The sequence below is a fragment of the Adiantum capillus-veneris genome, chromosome 26 (genome assembly GCF_014529385.1).
Source record: "Adiantum capillus-veneris isolate H3 chromosome 26, ASM1452938v2, whole genome shotgun sequence".
Taxonomy (NCBI): Eukaryota; Viridiplantae; Streptophyta; class Polypodiopsida; order Polypodiales; family Pteridaceae; genus Adiantum; species Adiantum capillus-veneris.
This window is the reverse complement of record NC_140956.1, coordinates 33,714,462-33,733,958: the sequence shown is the minus strand read 5'-3', so window position 1 is coordinate 33,733,958 and position 19,497 is coordinate 33,714,462. Positions and strand designations below refer to the sequence as shown.

Genomic DNA, 19,497 nt, shown 5'->3' with positions numbered 1-19,497 from the left:
ACACACACACACACACACACATACAGAGTGAGGTGGTAAGAGTGAGCGAGGCCCGCCAGTAGGCGGGGCGCGCGAGCTAGTGTGTAAAAGATTTGTGAGTGCATTTGTCACGTGGCGCTAGTGAGGATAGGATTTTTTGGATGGTTGGAAGGTTCGTGAGAAGCAGCATCAACGCTGGCAATCCAATCGCAAGGGCACACCAGCGCGTTCTCCCAAAGACGTCACCCTCTCCCTCACGCCTCGCCCTTTCTTATTGAACGCGTATATAAGCCGCCACTCATTTTCAGGGTTCTGAACTTCTGATGTCAAAACATTCTCTCTTCGCCCGCCCCGGTTTTCTGCATGTCGGCTGCTCTATCTCCTTCACCCAAGATGATTGTGCCAGAGAAGTTCATTGTGCAGAGACGGCGACGGGCTTCCAAACCGCGGCCCCATGGCTGCGAGTCTGTTGCAGAGGTTCTCGCATGGTGGGCTTGCCAGAACCAGCAAGGTAAAGAGGAAGAAGAAGCCAGAGGAGCGGCTAAGAAAGCTTGGCGAACGCCCGCAAAGGGCTCCAAGAAGGGCTGCATGAAGGGCAAAGGAGGTCCTGAGAATGCAAATAGCAACCACAGAGGTGTCCGCCAAAGGGTTTGGGGCAAGTGGGTTGCAGAGATAAGGGAGCCTAACCGAGGAGAACGTCTATGGCTTGGCACATTCTCCACAGCTAGAGAAGCGGCACTTGCGTACGATCAAGCAGCACGGATTCTGTATGGGTCGTGTGCGCGCCTTAATCTTCCTGACGTTGAGGATAGCCATTCTCTGCCCATGTTGGCTTCATCTTCTCCTTTGAAGTTTGAATCTGCCAAATCTCAGTCATCTGAAGCGGCTTCTTCAAGTGGTGGCAACACTGCATCGTTTGTCGCCGCTGGCGCAAGGGAGGAAGACTCAGGATTTTCAAATGCAAGAATCAAGTCTGAATATGAAACAGAATACACCAAGTCTTTCGAAGAGGAACCGGAATTGCAAAAACCGACAAACATCCCTTTACAGATTCCATTACAGGCAGTTAAGGAGGAAGACGACGTTCCTTTGACGGCAGTTTTGAGTGGGAACGATTGGGAATGTAGTCGACAGCAGGAATTAGCATCCTTAGACTTTGGCTTGAGCTTGCCAGCCTTGCCATCTGAGCACGAACTTGCTGTTCAATTTGGGATGGAAACAGGGCTACAGGATTTGGAATATTTTGATGCCGATGAGATATTGAAGCTTCTTGATAGTGATGGTAGAGATGAAGCAGAGCAAGAGGCAGGAATGCCACTGCATCAATGGGCCAGTTGGATGCAGTCTGAAGGTATATTTCATCAGCCTATGGATGTCTGCCGTGTGGCAGAAGAACAAGATTTGGAAGATCATCTAACCGCATTTGCGTCTGTGGACTTGGCTCCCATTCAACTTGATAATGCAGTATATGGTGGTATTGTGAATGACATGACTTCACAGGTTGAGCATGACGCTGACTTAGTCCAGAACGCTATTAAATTGCAAGCCAGAAGATCGCTGTATGACGAGCAAAGGAAAGGAGGGTCGCATGCTTTCCCTTCCGGACCTGCAGCCCAGTCTCTATTGAGCATCCGGTGTATGTGGAATTCGGTGCAAGGTCGGATGAATGGTCATGAAAGTAACAAGTAGGGCATATCACACTTAATGGAGAGGGGCAAAAGTTGCCAAGAGCTGCATCAAGATGCCTATGTTCTGAATGTTTAGAGGGAGGGCCGAACTTTGGCAAAGCTCTTGCAGTAAGCGCAGTCAATATTCTTTCCATTATGAAGTTGGTGTACAGCCACATCTAAGTGTTCCTTCGGAATGCCCTGAGAGTTTTGCAATTTTGAGAAAGGTCATCGAAGATGTCAACAGCTGCAGCTGACCTGAATGAAGCAGAAATGAGGAGCAGGATTTCTCGTACGACAAAAATTTGCGGCATCTTAGTAGTTGGCAAATTGGTGGTGTTACTTTATTGCTTGCAAACCTGTGTCGCTTGAAAACTATGGTCTTTCTGGCTCAATGCGTTTATCTAATCCTGGATGGGAGGATTTGAAGCATTCAAGCCGGTCATGAACTGGCCAGACTGATATTCCTCCAATCTATCCTTTTTGGAGCACATTGACAATAAACTAAATACACCAATTAGTACACATTGGTACACGTAGCTAAGAATTGTGTATTCATTCATTGCATGTCTAACAGCATAAGACAGTTTTTAATATTTCGGTAATTTATTGTTAATACGCCTGTGTACTTTGTAGAAGGTCATTGCGTTTTTAGCGTAATTCCATCTTTTTATGCAGCTTGCCTGTCAAATGTGAGTTGTGGAAAGATAATTGTTGCCCACCATGATCTAGGGAATGTGCATTCAATCTAATAGATGTACAAGGTATTCTCTGAGTAGACTTACAGGGGTGTTGTTCTAAACATATGTTCATGCTGGCATTCTTGCATCAAAACGGATTGGTGCATTTGCATACTCTAGTGTCCATAGAACATTGGATGCCTTGTGCAACTCTGTCTCATGTTCTTCATATTGCACTGAAGTGGCATGGGGGCAGCAGCTTCCTTGAAGCCCAGTAATGTTCCTACTGTGCACGCTTAACTGCAAAGTTTCCACAACTTGGTCTGGACACTGAGATTTCTAAACCCTAAGGTGTTAAAAGAAACTCCAGTCTAGCCAAGCGTCATAGTTACACACTACTTCTGAGTTACAACCCCAATAGCCACCAACTTAAGACAAATTTGAGTGTCCCGAGTTCTAATACGGTGAGACTCCATGCAGAAAATGAAGTGTGGTGCGCTATTTGAGTCAAAACTAGGACTTCCCTTGGGCAGATAAATGTGTGTACGAATGTATGATACGAAGAGGCAGCGTAAGTCTGGAGATGATTCAAGCTGCCTCTATTTATCTGTATATTTATCGCACTGTTCTCTCTAGAAGTCAGGCTTGTTGAACTTCTCAAGCTTAACAAGGAAGATTCTTTAAAGGTTACAAATGGATGTTGCTCTTCTCCACTTTATTATCCTGCACTCATGTCAATAGCACAACATTTTGGCATTTGTGACGGTCATGTTTTCATTAAATTTTGATTCAATTTAGCATTCGGGATGCTCAAGCAAGCTTGTCCTCCTGGAACCCTACAGAAATTGATAAATATGTACGAAGACTACGAGATCATCGTGGCCTATAGGGGTGATGCAAGATGAGCAATGCAAGTGAAGTTTACTGCAATGCGATCAAACCTTGTGCTATGGTGAAAATTATTGTGGTGCGAGACCACTTGTGAAAAGCACCGACAGTTCTCCTCCATCCCCCTTGAAGAGCCCACAAATGTGTCCCACTCGTTTACAATCTCTCACCATATGTGACTCAGTGTATCCACTGATGCGGAAGGCTTTCCACGAAGAACATTCATATATCTAGCATTCCCTTTCATCCAGAATACACATTGCAAGGACAATTCCTGGAGGATTGAGGGTAAAAGCATGAATAGTGTCTGGTAGCATGTCCAAGGTGATCGCACCCTCCAAGGGAACCTGGGAGTTGAAGCAACTAGTAGATTGTGTTCAAGTGACAAACGACAGTGAAATTCTAATCAATAGAGTAAGTGCAGATCCCTCACCAATCCATATGCCCGTATGGGTCCGTTCGAGCAGGTGGAAACAATAACGTATAACCTTATCAATCTGATAGGGGGTCAAGTTGGATGTTGCCGGCCAAGTCCCGACTAGGAAACTTGCATGAGCTATCACATAAAATCCAAAATCCATCGGTCGATGAGAAAACTCCATGCATCGGCCACAACTCTGCTCACCCTCCCAAGCCTCAATTGGGAAATTTGCATGGGCTACCATCCACATGAAATAGGAAATCTGTAAGTACCAATATCTAGTTATAAAAGCATGAGAGAGACCTGGATCCAACCAAGAGGGTAGGGGTCTGTCCACTTAACTCTACAATTTGAGTAGAATATATAGGCCAAGAAGCAAAGTACTCTAAGAAAGATCATTCATTTCTGGCCAACACCACACCCCCATATCCCAATACAAAGTCAGTGGCCGATGCTTGGCAAAGCAACAACCATCATACAAGCCCATAGTCATACTGTCAGTAGCAATATGCAACATAGTAGTAACCAAAGCCAGATATGCTTGCATAGTGCAACTTGTGCCAACTACCTCGGTCTGCACGTGAAAAATAATCCATCTAGAATCAACATTGTATAGAACATACCGTGGTGCCCTTATATTCCTCTTGGGAATTTTGGAGCACAGATGCAGAGTACTTGCACTACAGAGTGCCAATCTTTGAGAGGCAATCCTCTCTCCTTAGGTGGCCAAGGCCCCCTTTAATCCCGTTAGAAGAGGTTTTTCCCATGCGTTTTTCAGTTTCTCCCACCATGGCGCAGTTGTAATAACTTTCCCATTCTTTGCTTCAGCTTGCTTTGTCTGCAGTTTTGTACTTGAACAGGGCAGCACGGCTGCACAACGGGGCACTCGACCATACTCATAGATGTTATCTGTGTGTGGTAATTATGAAACCCACAATTTGAACATTGCATATATTGTTGCCAGAAGTTACCTTTTCAGGAATGACTTGTGAATAATGAAAGTATCAAAACTATCATTTCAGGGGTGACAACACTATCTGATCAAAAGCTGCTGCTGCTGCAAGCCATTCCATGAGCATCTTCCACCTTTGAAACAGTAATGAAAGTTCGCGTCCATAATGATCTTCTGTTTTCCTATCTTCAATATAAATGATGTCGCAGCATGTGTGCGTACATCTTCCTGATGGTATACTGCCTCCTTGAGGTGTATTGACACCTTCTCAGTGACGACGAAGTAATTGTGCCTTTGAAGCATTATGCATGTCTCATGACACTTGACTCAAATTTGGGACGTACCATTCCTGCAGCATTTTGTGTGTGGAAACCTCTAGCTTCAAGTCGATCTCTCTGCTCTGTGCGTGTTCTGTATCACCGACACAAAACTCATGCACCCTATTACATGGATCCATCCGTGAACCACACCCTGGCAACTTTACTCTTTATTCTCAAAGCTTCAGTGTCTTTGGCCTTCTCTACCAGCTGCTGTGTATATATTCACCATTACGACACAGATGTCCCATCACATTTATCTAGCTCCACTGCCTGTTTAAACGCCCAAATCTCCACCTTGACATCTACCACTTCTTGCAAGCACCCAAGAGGCAATGCCAGATGGACGAATTAGGAGAAAAGGGCATTCCCTGTATAACTTCAACTGCCTTCACGAGGTGCCCAGCACGCCCGAGGAGGTCCACCATACAGTTGAAAGCCTCAACATTGGACTTCAAACCGTCCATGGCCTTGGCCATTATCGACCAGACCTAGATGACTACACCAATTCAGCAGGCAAATAACTGTCAATTCATTAGGAAGAATGCCATCGCCTTGCATCTGTTCGAAACAGTCAAGAACTTGTAGGCCTTGCCTGTTTCGAGAGTATCCTGATTTAAAGCATCCCAGGAGACAACGTTGCGAGAAGGAAGCTTCTCTAGGATACACTGCGCCTGGGGAAGAGCACCATACATGGAAATACACAATCGCATTACCCAGCACTACGTGACGTGATGCTCCAATAGCCCCCGAGTCGAAATCTCGTCATGAGTTTGCTTTCCCTTGCCAAAATGGTTTACTCACATGCACATGGTTCCAGAGTGTCTAGTATCCTAGGAGGATTAGTATCATCCTAGGAGGATTAGTATCGGCTGAGCCTTCAGCCTGCTTGCAGCACTTGCATGTGTCCATATTAGTCCATTACATTAGGTTTTCCAATTTTGGAACCCTCTTGCATAAATGGTTTGTACACTCTTTTGACATATGTTATTACAGTGAGCATTTGGCATGGCATGCACGTAACCCTAGGTTAAAGGAGTCCAACGAGCCATTCCTCATGTTGATCGAATTCTCGGGTGGACAGATGTGTAACAGTTTCACCCAAACTGACACCCCTTAGCCTAACTTCTCAATAAATCATTCTTATGATTTATTTATTGGGTGTGGTGGATGGATTGTCCCACCTAAGCCTAAATAGACTCATAAACCCAAATTCAACCCTCTAAACGGAGCATTAGATTCCTCACTTGGAGCAAGTTGCAGAAGAAGGCAGCACTAGTGGAGAGCAAAGCCATCGTTTTGTTAGAGTTAGCCCTAGCGTTTTCAGCCAGCAGTACCGTTTTTGGCTTTCCTCGCCGAATCAGCTTAGGCCATCAAATTTGCAGTTTTTAGTCCTAGTCTTTTCAGTTTGCAGCCCTCTCCTCGTCGGATCTCGACGCGAATCGGCAATTGCTAGCCATCTCCATTGCGGTCCGGTACTTCGGCAACCCATCAAGCCTCCCCTCTACCATTCTCTCGCCGGACTTGAGTGCTCCATTGTTGTCCATCAGCGGCCTTCTCACATCGGGAGCGCAATTCAACCCCAGATCTAACCCTTGGTGACCATTCATAATTTTACATCGAGAAGGATCCAAAGGTGCATCAAATTAGCCCCGGAGGAGCCTCGTCTTGAGGAGTTACCATGGCAACGGTCATCATTGGAGTCGAGGTATTGCATATGTGTACATTTCATTTACGCAATCAAAAGGAAATACCACGTCGGCAATGATGTGGGGAGAATCCCTTGAGAGGGTTGATTGGAATCCCATCTGGTGTCACTCTCCTCCTCTCTCTTGTCTATTGCATTCTCTCATTGCCTCTCTACAGAGGAAGCTAAAAGGAACCATCGTTCAAGCTAAAGGAAATCACTAATGCAAGAAAAAGAAGTAAAGGATTTGTGGGAGTGTAAAACTAGATCTTCACCTTTTCAATTTCGCTACACCTGACATTGGTATCAGAGCTTTGAATATTTTGCACTAATCCCCAAAAAGTTTTTTTCCTCTCTTGTGTTTTTGGTTGTGTTGGTAGCCCTTCGGCATACACTCCACTCCTCCCTCTCTTGGAATTGCAGGCCTACCATTGCGTGCACAATCGTGCGCCTTGAGCGTCGAAAAATACCAACCAATCGTATACCAAGTGTCGCATGCGGGGTGCACGGACGAGGGGTAGAGAGTCTCCCGAAGATTAGTCTGCGACCTTCATTGAATCAAGAGGAGAAATCCTTGCATGGTCAAGACTCGTAGCGGTATGGAGGCCACCAATCAAGAAGGCGAGCAAGTTGCACCTACGGATCCTCCCATGAGCCCTCCCCCTACCCCTCCCTCTTCGCCACCAAATCCCATGGATTCTATGATGTAGATGATGATGGAGATGATGATGTGACAAGAGGAAGCACAACGTGTCGAGCATGCGAAAGCGACGGAGAGAGAGGAACGTTGATTGGCGGTCGAATTCGAGACTCGTAGATAGGAGCGTGAGGCAGACGCCGAGGCTCGTCGACGGAAGGATGAGGCTGAAGTCGAGGCGCATAGGCAAGAAAGGGCAACCATGCGTGATCTTATCACCACCTTGGCGGTGCGATCCGATACCTCTTCTTTTTTTTGGAGCCCAATTATGAGAATCTTGCCAAGCTCATCGCAAAGGCAATGAATTCTACATGGACGACCTATGAATCAATTCCCAAGAAGATCACATTCAGTAAGTATGCCAAATGGTGAATGCTATTGTCATTTATTCTTGGTTGCATCAATTTAATCCTATTTTGAGGTTGTTAAAAAGTTTGATAAAAAACAAAGTTCTCTTGGCTTCCATGCATCTCAAGGGTGATACTATCACTTGGAAGGATGAGTGGATGGAGAAGAAGGAGGAAGTCCACAAGACCGCCCATTCCGAGTCTCTCCTCATTCCCCCTCTTCAGCTTAGTTGGGAGGAGTTCGAGGAGGATTTAAAGACTCGTTTCTTAGCTCCACAGTACCTGAAGCGATTGAAAGAGGTTTTTTGGACTTTGTCTCAACAAGGTAAACTTGTGATGTCGTATGCTAATTGTGTGTCTCAGTTAGGCGGACAATTACAACAAAAAAAAAGATGAGGGAAGGTTAGAGACTTTTCTCTTTGGATTGGACTACTCGATCAAGTTTGATGTGAAAGCCAGTGATCCAAAGACATTGCAAGACGCTATACAGTTGCCTCAACTCCAAGAGATGAAGCACAACATAGGTAAGCTCAAGACGGCCTCAGGTAATGGTAGCTCTTCCTCTCATAACTTGTCTAAGGACAAGAATGGAATGGTAAGCTCAAAACGGCCTCAAGTAATGGTAGCTCTTCCTCTCATTACATTCTTGTCTAAGGACAAGAATGGAATGGTAACCATAAAAAGAACTCTTTCAGTTTTTCTTCTCAATCTAATTCTCCATCTCAATCTCAATCATAGAGCGATAAATCTAAGGATAAGGGTAAAGGAAAATCTGATAAACCTCAACTCACACCTGATCAAAAGATTGCTCAAGGAGTTTTAGGTGGTCAATTAAGTAGAGAAGAAAAAGCATTGTATCTGGACCAAGGTAGCGATTCGATGCTTTAAAGAAGGTTCTTCATCAGAAATGTAGGACATGCAAGGCAAGTTGGAAAGTGAAGGCCATATGGCTAGTTGTAAAAAAACAAAGAAGGTGTGTGGCTTAACTTTCTTGCATGAGGAGGTATGGAAAGTCCTATTCTGCACACACACAAAATCAAAATTCTTTTTTTTTTTAATGGCTTCTAGATCGAAGGAAAACGCCGTTCTGGATGCTTTTTATTCTCACATGCGTAAGCTAATTTGGCATTGTTTGAAAGATATTTGAGTTTTTACAAGCTACGAGTAGGATAGAGAAGGAGACAAAGCTCTGAGAGAGGTTTTTTGTGTATGCTCCACTATAGCCAATCACTTGGGAAAGAACAGAGGTTTGATTGTAGCGTCCCTAGTGTTGTCTCCCTCATTGCTTCTCTTTTGAAAAGGTATCGGTGTGTGTGGTTGTGTGTGAATCCCCCCAAACAAATTGGTGTGTGTGCAAAGAGAGAGAGAGAGAGAGAGAGAGAGAGAGAGAGAGAGAGAGAGAGCAAGAGAGAGGTATTATGTGTGTGGTTGAGAATCGGGAAGCGACTATGATGATTGAGATGCACTAAGTTGTGCTTTTCTATGTGATTGTGGGCTTGGGTGTGTACAGACGAGCGTTTGCATTGAAGTTTTATTGCTTGGTGTATTCTTTCGAGAAGATTGGGGCGATGTGATTCCACCTGGGCTATAGAGAGGCTTGTGTATGTTTTTGGGTGTATTTTCCTTTTCCCCCTTTTCATCTTTTGGTGACCCCATTAAGGAGCATCTGATTGCTCGTCAGTTTAATAAAGAAGACAGTTTTTTTACGAAGAAATAATGGCAGTACAAAGATACATGTCAATTTCCATCAGCGAGGAGGATCCGGAGGAGTGGATGTCCGATTTCGAGATGTATGTGTTGTCATTGCATATGCCACATGAAGATAGCAAGATGCCGAAAAATCCTCTATTGATGCACGAAAAAGCGAAGGTATAGGAGAACCTAGGTTGATATGGCCAGCCCTATGAACTCGCTTCCTGCAATATTTTCGTAAAGACGTGTCTTCGGTTAATTTGGATACTATTGAAGACTTTTAAGACATGATGTGAATGAAGGTTTTTCTTAACTGTTCATAAAAGTGTTGGGCAGAGTTTGCGGCCACCATGCAGTTGGCCCCTGGTGACTTTAATCATTAAACCTCTTACTCTTAGGAATAATGTTCTTTGGTCTCACATGCCTTTTTAGGTTGACTAGTGATAAGATAAGTAATCATTCGGCCTTGGAGAGGGTTTCTCCACATAGCCGTAGTATCTGTCTGATTGGCTAGTTTTTCACGACGTGGGAGCTTCTAATTCAACTATCCTTGTGATTGTTTTATCTAGGCCTTTGTTTTCATCATTAAACTCCTTCTTACAAAAAGTTTGATAGGATGAAAGTTATGATTAGGTGGTGAATCTCTAGTATACTATAACAAGCTAATAGCTTTTCCAACCGACCGCTCGCTATCGCTCGTACCCTAATGGAGCCCCCAATTGAGTGTTTTCTATAACCAAAACAAAAATCATGCCATTTGTGTTGGACCTCCTTCTTCATGGCATTATAAACCTTGTTTGACGAAAAATTTGATTACCTACTTATTTTAACTGCTATAATAAAAAACCTAAGCTATTATAGGGTTGATGGGTCTACTTTTGCTACTGAGAAAGATGAGCTATTTTCACAACATAGATATTTACTGAGACTATGAAAAGAATTTACAGTTTGGAATTGCTTATGATTGATAGATTGATGACATGGCTAATTATACCAAACTTTTCAAAACATGGTTGCTGCAAAATGTAGTGTCTCTAGCACTATATGTAGAGGCCTCTCATCTTTTCATTTGAAGATATTGCCACTTGGTTAGGATATTGGGTAGCATGGAATTGAATTTTCTCTTTAAATAAGGTATTAACATAGGACCATGAAATGGATACTTTTGTTTCGGTTTTTGTTTTTCTAAACATGGGTAGTCCTTTAGGTGTAAAATTGTTATTTTGACTACCTTCTCTAGAACTTATGGTTATGAAGGATGAGCTATATTTATTGAAGAGTTCTATCAACAGATTGACATTTTTGGCTAACCTAAAGGTAGTTATATTGGCAACTTGTGATGCTGCACGTGTGTCACCTCATTTTTGAACTCCCAAAAAGAAAATTGATCGATCCTATGGGATCTTATTATAGTCTCTTATCCACTGAAGTATTGATTTTCTTTTATTCTTTTATACTAACAGGTCTTCATGTTTATTCTTTTATACTCTTATATTGGCAGGTCTTCATGTTTATTTTGCCTGCAGATTCCCCTAGAGATTCTTCTTCTGGCCTACGAGGTTGACGTTCCATGTGAAGCTATCCAACACTAATAATAAAAGGCATCAAGTCGGGTCTCGAACTCTTACACCGATCGCATGAAAGTCATCAGCCTAGACCAGCAACACGGGCTTGTACAATGCATGATGCTTTGCTTGCAATCTTAGAAAAACAAGGGGTTGTGGATAGCATCTACACTCCAACGCCACGATGATCCTTCCTGACTTTTGTCCCCACGACGAGCGTCCAGCTTGCAGTGCGAGTTGCAGGCTGTGTCAGATTTTGCAGGTTTAAAGAATAAACACCAGCCAGGAGTTCATAGGCTCTGTCACACTGCCACATCTTCAAAGATCCTGCAGGTCCACATATCTCCCTATAGGATGCTCTCATTAAAATTTTGATGGCAGGACCCAATCCTATGCACATCAAACATTGTAGCTACGTGTGTTAAGCTAACCAACTAGGCTAAGAGCCGTCACTGTCTCAACTCCCATCTCAATTGTGTAGCATTGCAAGTGAAAAACAAAGTCGACATCCAAAATGCTTGGTCCCTCCCTAGCCCTTGCAAAGCTTGTGCACCCTTGCATGCCTACCACGTCTCTCGAGTACGCCCCTTGCCCTTGTGCGAAAATTTTTCCTTTTCCTACCCAACACCTACCTTTCATTTGCTATTGCGTCCTGACCTTGCCACACGTGCCCTTGGGCCTCCAATTCTCTTGTGTCTATGCAACTACCACCTACCACGTGCAATTCCTTCACGCTTTCCCATCCACTTACAAAATAGGCATCTCCTCAGATTCGCGTGAAAAAAAATGGGTACCACCCTTCTAGTCTACTAAAATCTTTTACAAGTCACATGTGGCCTCCACTTAAAATTGCACCGCCAAGTGTGTAAACACTCAAGTAATTGCAATCGACAGGTAATAAATGGACCAATGTTGTGCGTCTCCAAACAAAAATACACACGTCCTTTTGCAATGAATTGGTTCATGGCTGGATCGATGCATGAGCTGTAGAGTTTTGGGCTACACACAACGATGGGCATGCCAGGAGTTTGGAATAAAGATATGTGTAGAAGCATCAAGATACATAATGAGAATCGGAGAAGAGGGTTGGTTGAGAAGTTGGTTACTATGTATACAAAGTGTGGGGAGGTCCAGAAATTACAAGAATTACTTGACATGCATAACATAGGCCGCATTATCCCATGGAATACATTGATAGCTGGTTATACCTTACTGGGAAGAGATGAAAATGCTCTATGTTGTTTTGAACAAATGTTGTGTGAGGGCCTTTCTCCTACTGTTGACTTTTTTGTGTGTCCTCAAAGACTCTACTGTGAGTGGAACAATTAGCAAGAGAAAGCAAATGCATGATGATATTTAGAGACAAGGAATGTTGGAGCATCGTATTACTATATCAAACACATGAGGGTGGAGGCATCCTTCCAGCTAAATTGACTTATGATTGCATCCCCAAATCTTGTGCTGCAAAGAGCCATTGAAAAGGGAAAGCAAATTCATGAAGAGATTTTGAGACGGGGTTTGTTGGGACATGATGTGATGCTCTTGTGGATATGTATGCCAAGCGTGGAGACCTTCACCAAGCGCAGAGTATTCTAAAGAAGCTCCCTACTCGAAGCATCGTCTTTTGGAATGTGTTGGTTGTAGGATACGCCCAAAACGGGCAAGGCCAACAAGCACTTACTGTTTGAATAGATGCAGCATGATGGCATCCTCCTAATGAAGTGACCTATGTGTGCATCCTCAAAGCTTGTGTTGACATTCGAGCCATCAACAAGGGAAAACGAATCCTTGATGAGATTTTGAGATAGTGGTTGATGGAGCATGACATTGTGCTAGGTGGTGCTCTTGTGGATATGTATGCCAAGTGTGGTGCTCTTCTCCATACGCACAATGTCCTAGAGATGCTTCCTTCTCGTTATGCCACTTCATGGAATTTCAGATGAAGTAACCAATGCGTGCGTCCTTTAAGCTCGTGCGGTGATCAAAGCTGTTGACAAGGGAAGCAAATCTATGATGAAATTTTGACTCAGGGCTGGTTGGAGCATCATGTTGTCCTGGGCGGTGCTCTTGTGGACATGTATGCCAAGTGTGTCGCTCTTCACCAAGCACAAATGTCTTAGCCAAGTGTCTTGGAATGCTCTCACTTTTGCCTTTGCCGCAATGCATGCACCACTTAGGTTGGATTTCCGGTTAAGCTAGGTTAGTAAACAACTACGTAGGTAGTCTGCAAACCCCAAGTAACATTTAGACAACTACGCTTGATAGGTCAATTTTCTTCATAAGGTTGCTTTGCTTTGATTTTGCTTTCTTTTTTTGTTTGCAAGCTTTCTTTTCCTGCGTTGGCTTGTTTGCTTTCTCTATCTTTCTTTTTCTTTGCTGTCAAAGTTACAAAAGGGTTAATTCCATTAATTAAAGTCGTAGGCCATGTTTAAAGAGGAGAGTCATTGGCAAAAGCTTTGTTTTAACATATCACCATTCATAAAACACATAAACAATACATATGGAACTATAGAGCCCAGCTTCCAAGGGATGCAATAAACCCTCAGAGATATCATGGAGAGTTTACTTTTCTTAATTCTTCATGAAAGACAGTTATAGTGATCCGGTGGTCCCAAGTGGAGAGGCCATCGCTCAATGAATAAAGGGTTCTCTAGGCAAGAATGATACAATATTTAACGTGACACATCGATTAAGACTACTCTGAAAACAATTATTTCAACAAAAGTTAAAATAAGCTCAATTCCCGCTAGCCTTATAAAAATATGGTTTCGAAAGTGCATGGCCAACGAGCTCTTGATTGTTTTGAATAGATGTAGCAAGATGGCATCCTTCCAAATGAAGTGGCCTATGTGTGTATCCTTAAAGCTTTTGCTTTGTTTGGGATCTGTCAGGTGCAATGGAATTGAAAAGGTGAAGATCTAGTTTTACAGTTCCACAAATCCTTTAGTTCTTTTCTTTGTGTTGGTGATTGCCTTTAGCTTGAATGATGGTTCCTTTTACCTTTCCTTGGAGAGAGGGAATGAGAGAATGCAATAGAGAGAGAAAGATAGAGAAAGAACAACACCTGATAGGGTCCCAACCAACCCTCTCAAGGTCCCCCCACACCGTTGTTGATGTGGTATTTGCTTTTGATTACGTAAATGGAATGTATACACATGTAATACCTCAAATACAGACTCTCCTGACGCGAATGATGACTATTGCCACAGTAACTTCTCAAGACGAGGCACCTTCATGGCTGATTTGATGCACTTTTGGATCCCTCTCAATGTGGGATTGCGGATGGCCACCAAGGGTTGGATCTAGGGCTGAATTGGGAATGAAGGGATGAAAATGCAGATTTCGATGAGACCGATGATGGACAACAATGGATCACTTGATGCTGGCGAGGGAATGGTTGAGGGGAGGCTCAATGTATTTCCAAACTATCGGATAGCAGATTCATGCCGATCCGACCAAGGAAGGCTGCAAACTGAAAACTCTAGGGTTGAAAACTGCAAATTTGATGGCATTAGGCTGATACAGCAAGGAAATCCACAAACGATGCCGATGGTTGAAAACGCTAGGGCTGAATGTAGCAAAACATTAGCTCTGCTCTTCACTATAGCGCTGTCTTCTTCTGCAACTTGCTCCAAGTGAGGGACCTACTGCTCCCTTAATAGGGTTGAAATTAAGCTTATGTATTAATTTAGGCTTAGGTAGGGAAATCCATCCACCACATCCAATAAATAAATCATAAAAATGATATAATAAAAAGTTAGGCTAGGGGGTGTTAGTTTGGGTGAAAACTATCGCACATCTGTCATTCGGTAATTTGATCGACGTGGGGAATGGCTTGTTGGATTCCTCTAACCTAGAACTACATGCACGCCATGCCAGATGCCCAACGTAGTGTAATATGTCAAAACGAGTATACAAATCATATGTGCGAGAGAGTTCCAAAACTGGAAAACCTAATCTAATGGACTCGTCCGGACACATGCAGGTCCTACGAACATGCTCACAAAATTACCAGTGCTAATCCTCCTAGGATACTAGACACTCCTATCTGGGAAGAAGGGAAAAAATCACTCTAGAAGTCAATGAAGCATGTCCATGTGGCACACAGAGCCATATGCATGTGACACAGTCATTGGCAAGGGAAAGTAAACTCATTACGAGATTTTGACTTAGGGGTTATTGGAGCATCACGTAGTGCTAGGTAATGCTCATGGATATGAATTCCAAGTCTGGTTCTCTTCCCCGGGTGCAATGTATCGTAGAGAAGCTTCCTTCTCACAATGTTGTCTCCTGGGTTGCTTCTTTGTTCCCTGCTTGATTCGATGCAAAAGGAACGCTCCCTAACTTCAACTTCATCAATTATCTCTAGTTTCTCATCGTGTGGAACGTTCCTTGGAGGTTCACCCTTAAACAATTTAAGCCAAGAAACATGGAAAACATTATGCATTGTCCATGAAGGTGGCAAACGTAATTGCATGAAAACATTGTTTACCTTTTTGACGATAGAAAATAAACTATACATATGAAAAGTGTTACCATATACATGTGGTAGTGATGTGTGTGAACACACTAGGACCGTCGAGGCATTTTCTCCCTCTTTAGGAGGTTTTTTCCCCCGTGCATTGTAAATACGTCCATCATTGTAGGGCTATCTATCTTTCCATTGCACACTAAGTAATACACTCTCCATTGTGTGCCTTGAGCTTCCTTCATCTTCTCGAAGCTGTGTGCGTTTCCTTGCAACCCTAATTCCAACAATTGGTATCAGAGCAAGTTGCGTCCTCCCGGGCTTAGTCGTCAGCAGCTCCAACACACGCGTGCTCACTTTCTCCACTTTCTGTGAGCTTTGGCAAGCGTTCGCACGTTGACAAAAATTTTGGGTAAGCTCGTAGAGCTTAATCTGCTCAGATTTCTGATTCGGACTCATTTTGGCCTCCGTTTCCACTACAGGTAGTACTGCACAAGCTATTTTGTCATTTTGTGTAGAATTTCTGTCAATGTCATTTTTTGCATAACATGTGCCTTACAATCTTCCATCGTTTGTGCTATATAGCACGTGTTGTTCCCGCTTCGTTTCTCCTCTTTTCGGGCAATTTTCACATCAGGTGCAGCATTTACCATGGCTAACAACAACACAGATGTGTTCAAGATGTTTGCTGCTAAGGACAGGTTGGATGGGGACAATTACCCTATGTGGGCTTATATGATGCAACATGTTCTTGTGTCAAAGGGCATCTGTAATAATGTGCAGGGCATTGATGTACGTCCTGGTACTGAGGATGTAGGCACTGTTGAGGATGTTGCAGGTCTTGCTGCAAGGATTGTTGCTATTAGAGTTTTTTTGCCTACGGTAGAACAAGCTCGTTAGGATGTAAAGGATGCGCAGGCTCATGCATTGATTGCATTGTCAATGAACTGCACCATTGTTCCTCACATTCGTTTAGCAAAATCTGTCAAACAAGTGTGGGATATTTTGGCTGGTCTTTATGCAAGTCGCAATGAGGCTAAAATTGCTTTGCTGCATAAAGAGCTAGAGTCAAAGATTATGCAGGAGGAAGATGATATGGGCACTTTCCTTGCTAATGTCAAGGATATCAATGAGAAACTTATTTTTGCAGGTGAAGTCATTTCAAACAGTACCCTTGGGCAGACTGTTCTTGATGCCTTACCAGATTCTTACCAAACTTTTGCTAGTACTGGGAGACTTATGATCCAAGGAAATCCTGAAGTTGTCAAGTTTGATGCATTATGCACATTGTTGTTGCAAGAGTCACTTTCTAGAAAAAATAGGACTAGACAACGTGCAGTTGACCAGGCTTTTATTGCTTCTCAAAGAAAGGGTGGTAACAGCAATGCATCCACTTCTTATGGTTCTGTTGCGAGTGGCAGAACTTTTATTCCCAATGCTTCTGCTGGCAGCACTTTGTCTGGCAATTCTTGTGATAAGGGAAAAAAGTAGATGCGTTGCCATTATTGTAAAGCTAATGATCACTTGATCAAGCAGTGTCCTAAGTTGAAGGCCAAAGAGGCTAAGAAGAAAGATGGTGGTTCCACTGCAAATGATGGTTCCACTACAAATGCAGCCATTGTTGAGTCTTCTGTGAACTCACATCGTGAATTGTTCACCTCTCTCGAGTCTGTCCCTCATGGGAATTCAGTCACTTGTGCCAACAATGCCTCTTATCCGGTTCAGGGAGTTGGAAAGATTGTGCTTACCGCTGCAAACGGAAGTTCCTTCACACTTGTTGATGCACTTTATGTACCTGGGATCAAGAAGAATCTTTTGTCTGTATCTGCACTTGCTAGACTTGGACTTGTATTCATTACTCTAACTCTAACGCCATGGTGAGCTTGAGGCTACACCCTCCATAGCTCGCTAGCTCACCATTGAAGCTTGGAGAGTACGATCCACTCCTCATCAATTGGTATTAGAGCCGAGGTGATGCTCTCCATTAATCATCTCTCTCTTTAATCATCAGTTGGTATTAGAGCCGAGGTGATGCTCTCCATTAATCATCTCTCTATTTAATCATCAGTACATACCGACGTTCCATTATTTTCTGTGTGTGCAATTTTTTATTAGGTTTCTCCTCATTGTGTTCAATTTTTTAGCCAATTTCACACCACCATAGCTTTCCCCATAGTTTGCATTGCATTGTGCAAATTGTACGTGTGTGAAGTACTTCTTGAGATCTTTTTGTTGAGCCTCTAGGTGCCACACTACATATTATTTGGGTTGAAGAGTACTTCTTGAGATCTTTTTGTAGAGCCTCTAGGTGCCACACTACATATTATTTGGGTCTTCAATTGTGTGTTCAAAATCCTTTGATTTTCAGCTTTGATTGCATAATCATTGATTTTGAAACAGCTTAGTGCTCTTTGATTTATTTCTATCTTTAATTGTGTGTGCGTGTATGTGTGGATTTTGAGTGTGTGTGCAGCTAACAATGCCCCTTTTGCCTAAGGCATGTGTACCCTTAAGGACAAAGAAAAACCTTGACCACATTTAAAGCAACAGCTTGCCCACCTCATCAGTGACTGATTTTTAACTTTGTCGGCTACTGGCGTATCTTGCCCACGTGCTTGTCTCACCACTTTCTTGCTTGCTCAATGCTCACCATTGTTCTCAATTGTTTGTGCCACTTGGAGCCTTATCATTGACTACTCACCCTGTTGTCCACGCTATCTCATTGTCTCCACTGCACGCTGCATTACAAACCCCATGAGGTTTCCCTCGCTTTGCGTCGTTGCTTGGCTGTCATGTCCTCACTAGAGTCCCCATCACAGCAACTCGACTCTCCGCCCGTCATCAAGTTGTTGCCTGATTCAAGCCCGGACACCACCTGTAACGACCTGTTTCATCTCGACTTCAACCTTTGGGTCTGACTACACCACACAATTCTAATTTCGAGCCTGCCTTGACCCCACCATTCTCGCAGCCACTATGTAGCCTGCCTCATCACATGATCTCCTGTCACAATTAGAGCCAGTTCTCATGAGGGTTTGATTTTCAAAATGTTGGCAATATGTTGCCAATTTTTTGGTTTCACATGGAGTGTTTCCACTAAATAGTTGGCAACAAGTTGCCAACAAGTTCCCAAACAGCTCCATGCCTAAGGGGTGGAGCAAGATGGCAACCACAAGTGAAGACAAAGAGAAAAAAGTGTTTTTCATTGAATGGAGGAAAAGACAAACTTTTTTTCCACTTCTCTCTCTATTCTCTCACTTACTTTTTCCATTCATTTTCCTTAAAAAAGAAATTTCTCCCACTCTCTCACGTTTTTAGATACCTTCCATGTTCCATGAGAACTCACAAAATCAAGTTGTTGGTTGGCAACAAGTTGCCAACCAACCTCTCATGTGAACTAGCTCTTAGCAGCTCTTTTGTGGATTTGTGCTACTCATCACACACAAGTGTTGAGCCAATTGTTGGTGGGCGTATTCGCAACTGATTGCGATATTTGTGTCCATCACATAATCAGCAACCTTGCCATCATTTAAAGGCTTGAAGCATCGCAATTAACGGATTTCATTTGCATCATATTGTTGGACCTGCTTGACTTTTGCTTGTTGCCGGTGACAACGTCCATCGATTCTATAGTTTTTCAACGGCACCCGCTACCCCACACTACCAGTCATCATGGTGCATGCTACCATGTCCTGTACTCCCTACATGCGAGCTCGACATCTTGTTGCAACCGACGACCGACTGTCTATTTGATATTTAAAGTTTTTTTCTTTTCAAGGCCTCATTCCCACGGGCTGCATCACTTAACCACCTCGAGCTCATAAATTAATCTAGAGGAACCTTCCCACAATAGTAGAGATTGGCACCAAGCTACTTTAAGGTTTCATCAATAAGGAGGAATACTTCCGACAAAAGCATTGTGGTATTTCACACCATGCACTCACAATTCTGTTTCCACATTTTGTACAAAACATTTGCATTCGCTTTTGCATTCAATCAAAGCATGACCATGGGTTCTAGACACTGTCTGCAAGAGTCCTTCCTAGTAAGACCACCCATCGTCATAAGCACTCGCATCACAAGCATTGTAAATAAAATGCATAAGTAGTTTATGCCATTAGCCATGAAAATTGCATC

General features: G+C 43.3%; 1 protein-coding gene across 1 annotated transcript; it reads left to right on the top strand.

Annotated features, from left to right (window-relative positions):
• The first annotated feature begins 260 nt into the window (after positions 1–260).
• LOC147423231 (uncharacterized) lies at positions 261–2,171 on the top strand. Its single transcript, XM_086501644.1, has one exon. The coding sequence runs from the start codon at positions 343–345 to the stop codon at positions 1,666–1,668; it is 1,326 nt and encodes a 441-aa protein (XP_086357770.1). The 5' UTR covers positions 261–342; the 3' UTR covers positions 1,669–2,171.
• Positions 2,172–19,497: the final 17,326 nt, after the last annotated feature.

What these genes read in the sequence shown, in the direction of transcription:
- LOC147423231 (XM_086501644.1), top strand. Translation starts at nt 343, where the DNA reads ATGTCGGCTGCTCTATCTCCTTCACCCAAGATGATTGTGCCAGAGAAG.